Below are 4,173 nucleotides of genomic sequence, written 5' to 3'. Positions count from 1 at the left end.
GTTTTACATCAGGATGATTAAACAGATGTGTCGCCTGTAGCAGCTCCAGACCTCTGATCTGGTTCCAGCTTGTAGACAGAATTAAATGTATTTTGGGACAATGACATTAATATCATACACGCTTAACTTCACAGTGTTGGCTTTCTAATACGTGCATATCTTTTAAAAATAAAAGAAAAGGAAAAAACAAGTATTGAAGCCAAACTAATGAGATTGGGGAAAAAAAAAAAAAAAACAGCCATAGCAATGTGAGTGAAGTATAGGGCCAGACTGGCACTGGTTCAGTGTGCACAGTGTATGCATTAAAATTAGTTTTATTGTTTTTAACTAATCGCCCAGGTCTACTTTCCAGTGAGGTGACGGCTGTAACAAGTCCTCAATAATTACAGTTTTTTTTTCTTTTACAGGAAAGTTGGTGTAGTATTTGATACAGAAGCACCTGCCAACCCAGCACTCAGCCTATTGGTGGATCTTGCAAGAGAGATCTTTCATATATTACAGCATAAATGTCAGCTATTCGATTTACATAACAAATTAATCAGCCACACGAGGGTTACCCTATTTACACAAATTTAAACTTAATCAGAAGATGTTTGCAATGTATTGTTAAAAAAAAAAAAAAAAAAAAAAAAGGTGCTCATAACTGCCACTGATTAAATTACAGGACGTTTTGTACTGTAGGACTGTTGCGTATAAAAATGCAGTAAAGTTTGCTTATCATGCCTTTTGCAAAACCTTTAGAAAGAGCAAGCTTCCAAGATGATTGCTATGGCAGAGGGAGTTGAAAGTGCTGGAACTTGAATGTTAAAGTGCTTTCGCTGCAAAACAACAAATAGGATGAAGATAGTCACAGAGGACATAGAAAAACTACTCAATAGAGAGAATTAAACTGAACACATGAGGGGTAAACAGTCATGTACCGAAATCTAAATCGAGTCAGAATGTAAGAATACATTAAAACACATACAAAGAAGAACAAGAACATAACAGGAAGTATAACAGTGTTGTTATTAAAAGGGTGGATGTTAGGAAACGATAATGCACTGGTTTTTGGAAACTGGTATGAGAACTCCATTGGGACAGTATTCCTCATTTTATCATTCAATAAGAATGTGCATGTCTTATAACATTTTTAGAAACGTATCCTATTACTTGAATGATAAGCTCTACCAATCCCATCTGTCATTACTATTCTGTAACCGGCTTGCTTCCTGAGTAGTCATGAGGGCATTATCTTGTTTCTTGCCCTTATGTGGCATGTCCTTTCCTCACCATGGCACTGAGTACTCCATTTCATTGTAAGTTAACTTGAGTCTTGTGAAAATGCAGGATTTAAGCCATGAACTTGACACTGATTGCAAGCCTAAATGTGTTGAACTGCAAACAGATTAACCTCCTTGAAATCTATAATAAACCCTGCTGTATTATGTAAGTCACTACTGGGAAGCCGAGATTTTAAATGATAGATATAAATGATAGATTGGCTTCAGTGAGTTACAGGAAAATAATTCCTACAAATAAACTACAAGACAGAGTCACAGAAACCTGTGATGGAATTGTTTTCCTTTAACTCACTGAATCCCATCTATAATTTTTTTTATAGTGCATGGATATTAGTATCTGTAATAGTATCTGTTTTTTTTTTTTTTTTCTAGTCGAAGATTACTTGTCTCTCTTGTTTGGTTGGTGCTCCCATTGGTGGAGATGATTGTAAATCTTCAGAAACAGATTTGCTAAGTGCCTAAAAACCACAAATTGTGGGTGTTGTCAAGTAATTGAAAACAAGGTCTTTTCAGCATGATTTTCAAAAGGGGCAAAATAAGAACTAGGTCGCAAAGTGATTTCTAAAACCTGATTTGGGTCACAAAGTATATGGCTTTCAAACTTTAGATGAATGAATTATGTATTCACTTGTTGATGCTTTCAAAATATAAATCAAGTGATTTGGTTACATGTGTCAGGCTTTAAAAATCATTTTGCGACTTAGTTCTTATTTTGCCCCTTTTGAAAATCATGCTGTTTGCATTAGAACGTGGTCTCGGGGTGCACATGATTCAAATATGGGTCAAAGGTCAATTATAATCTTCTAGACAAATATGCCATTTTGACGTCACTACTGCGCTATTATGTTTTTGGGTTTTTTTTTTTTTTTTTTTTTCAAAAGGCTCAGGATGCAAACATAGCTTTCATTTATGTTTTGTGTGATTTTGAAAAAGTATAGGTGTGATTTTGAAGTCACCATGTGATGAGACAGCCTGCCCTTACAACCTAATATATGAATTTAGAGAATTAAAGGGCTTTAGTCTTTAATTGAGATTATCCTGCTCTCCTCCACGTGGCAATTCTAATTAAATCTTTGTCTCTCTCTTAATCCAAGGGTTTGTAGGTGAAAACGCGCAGCCAATTCCAGAGAACAACATTGGCAACAGGATGCTGCAATGTATGGGCTGGTCCCCTGGTATGGGACTGGGACGAGATGGCACTGGAATATCGGAACCAGTTAGAGCACTGCAGAGACCTAAAGGGGCAGGACTTGGCTTTAGCTTACTACAGACAACTTGAGTTACCTCCCTCAGCAAGACAAATATTTGCAATGTCATCTGGGACCAGTTGTTTATCAAATACGGGATTTGTATGCCAGCTAATTTTAATAGTGTTAAAATGTAAACAAACAAAATATTGGGCAATTTATATATTTTTCTCTATTGTAAAACTAAACAGAATAATGCTTATGATAATAACAATTCTATTTTTTCTGTTAAAGTAATTAGGAAACCCTTTTTATAAATGTATCAGAATGGTTGGACTTAAATTAGGTCCTACAAAAGGGTGTGACAGATTTATCATTACTGTGTGTCACAAAACAGTTACTTTTCAGTATGTATAACTCATGCTGTCTTTTATATATCTATCGATCGATTTATCTATCTATATATATCAACATGTCTCTATAAAGATAAAATTTCATCATATGTATAAAAGATGTATATCATGTGAATTATTGTTGCTGCCTGATATGATAAATGCATCTGTGTTTGCACAAGGCAGAAGTATACCTTTGGCAACATTGCAATGCTGCCAGGGTTGTGAATTTCAGTTCTAGAACAACTTGGTATGACATAGAAGACAAGTCTTGGAATTGAAAAGCATTCCTTTTGATTTTAGATTTAACAGTTTTATTTATAAGATATTGTACAAAGTAACAAACAAGTAAAAAAAAAAAAAAAAAAAAAAGAAAACAGGTGCATATCACAGAAAATGTTAAAGGGTTAAAACGTAAATAGAGATGTGCTGTAAATCTACATAATTTGGTTTTGTGATTGTTTGCTCGATATGCAGTTTGAGTTATTTTAAGAAAATACAAACGCTGTGTAGTTTAAATTGAAATAAAAAAAAAATACATCTCCAAGAACCTGAAATTGTTCTTAATTTCAAAGCAAGTGTAATATTTCCACAGCTTTTATCATCAATTTGTCATGAATTTTACATTGTTGCTGCTTGTAAAAACTAATTTATAGAAAGGGTGTTTTTGTTTGTTTGTATGTTCTTATGCTAGCATATCAAGCTTAAACTTAATTTCACAATTTTATTACAAGTCTGATTTTAAAATAGTCTGCGGCTCTTTATCAGGACACCTTGGAAGAAGTGAAAACATCCCAAATAAGTGGCTGTCCCAACTAAACGAGAGGCAGTTGATGATCTCAGTCACACTTTTTTGGTTTCTAAATAAAAAAAAAAAAAGTGAAATCACTTCCCATTATGATTAAATGTTAAATACGTAGTTTAAAATAAGTCAATTGTTTTTTTTTTTGTTTGTTTTTTTTAGTATTCCTAAACAAAATCAATCATTTTTTTAAGTTTCTACATTGAATGAAAAAGAATGAAATCGCATCTTTTCACAAGGCTGAAAAGCAATCTCCGTTCATGAAAATACTGTATTCCAATAACAAAGTGATGTCCCAGCTAAACAACATAAATAGCATTGGGAAGAACAGTCTCCCAGAGTTGTATCCCATTTAAGCAGCAATCCTGATTATCGGTGTCCTGATTAGGCAGCGTCAACTATAGTTGATTTTTGTTGAAACCTGTTTTAAATAGTGGTTAACAATTACCACATTTCTGTGAGAGCAAAGTAGAAAATGGCCTTGTTACAAAACTATAGCAACATAGGTT

At 33.8% G+C, this 4,173-nt stretch overlaps 1 protein-coding gene across 1 annotated transcript in view; it reads left to right on the top strand.

Moving 5' to 3' along the window:
• The window catches only part of LOC121317107 (G patch domain-containing protein 2-like), a 104,333-nt gene extending 100,590 nt beyond the window's left edge, over positions 1-3,743 (top strand). The window contains exon 10 of the mRNA XM_041252720.1: positions 2,378-3,743. Within this exon, the coding sequence (XP_041108654.1) occupies positions 2,378-2,562 (185 nt within the window). The 3' untranslated portion in view covers positions 2,563-3,743. The remainder of the gene's footprint in view (positions 1-2,377) is intronic.
• The last annotated feature ends 430 nt before the right edge of the window (positions 3,744-4,173 follow it).

This window comes from Polyodon spathula, chromosome 6 (assembly GCF_017654505.1).
Source record: "Polyodon spathula isolate WHYD16114869_AA chromosome 6, ASM1765450v1, whole genome shotgun sequence".
Taxonomy (NCBI): Eukaryota; Metazoa; Chordata; class Actinopteri; order Acipenseriformes; family Polyodontidae; genus Polyodon; species Polyodon spathula.
Note: the sequence above shows the minus strand (reverse complement) of the source record. Positions and strands in the feature narration are given on the sequence as shown.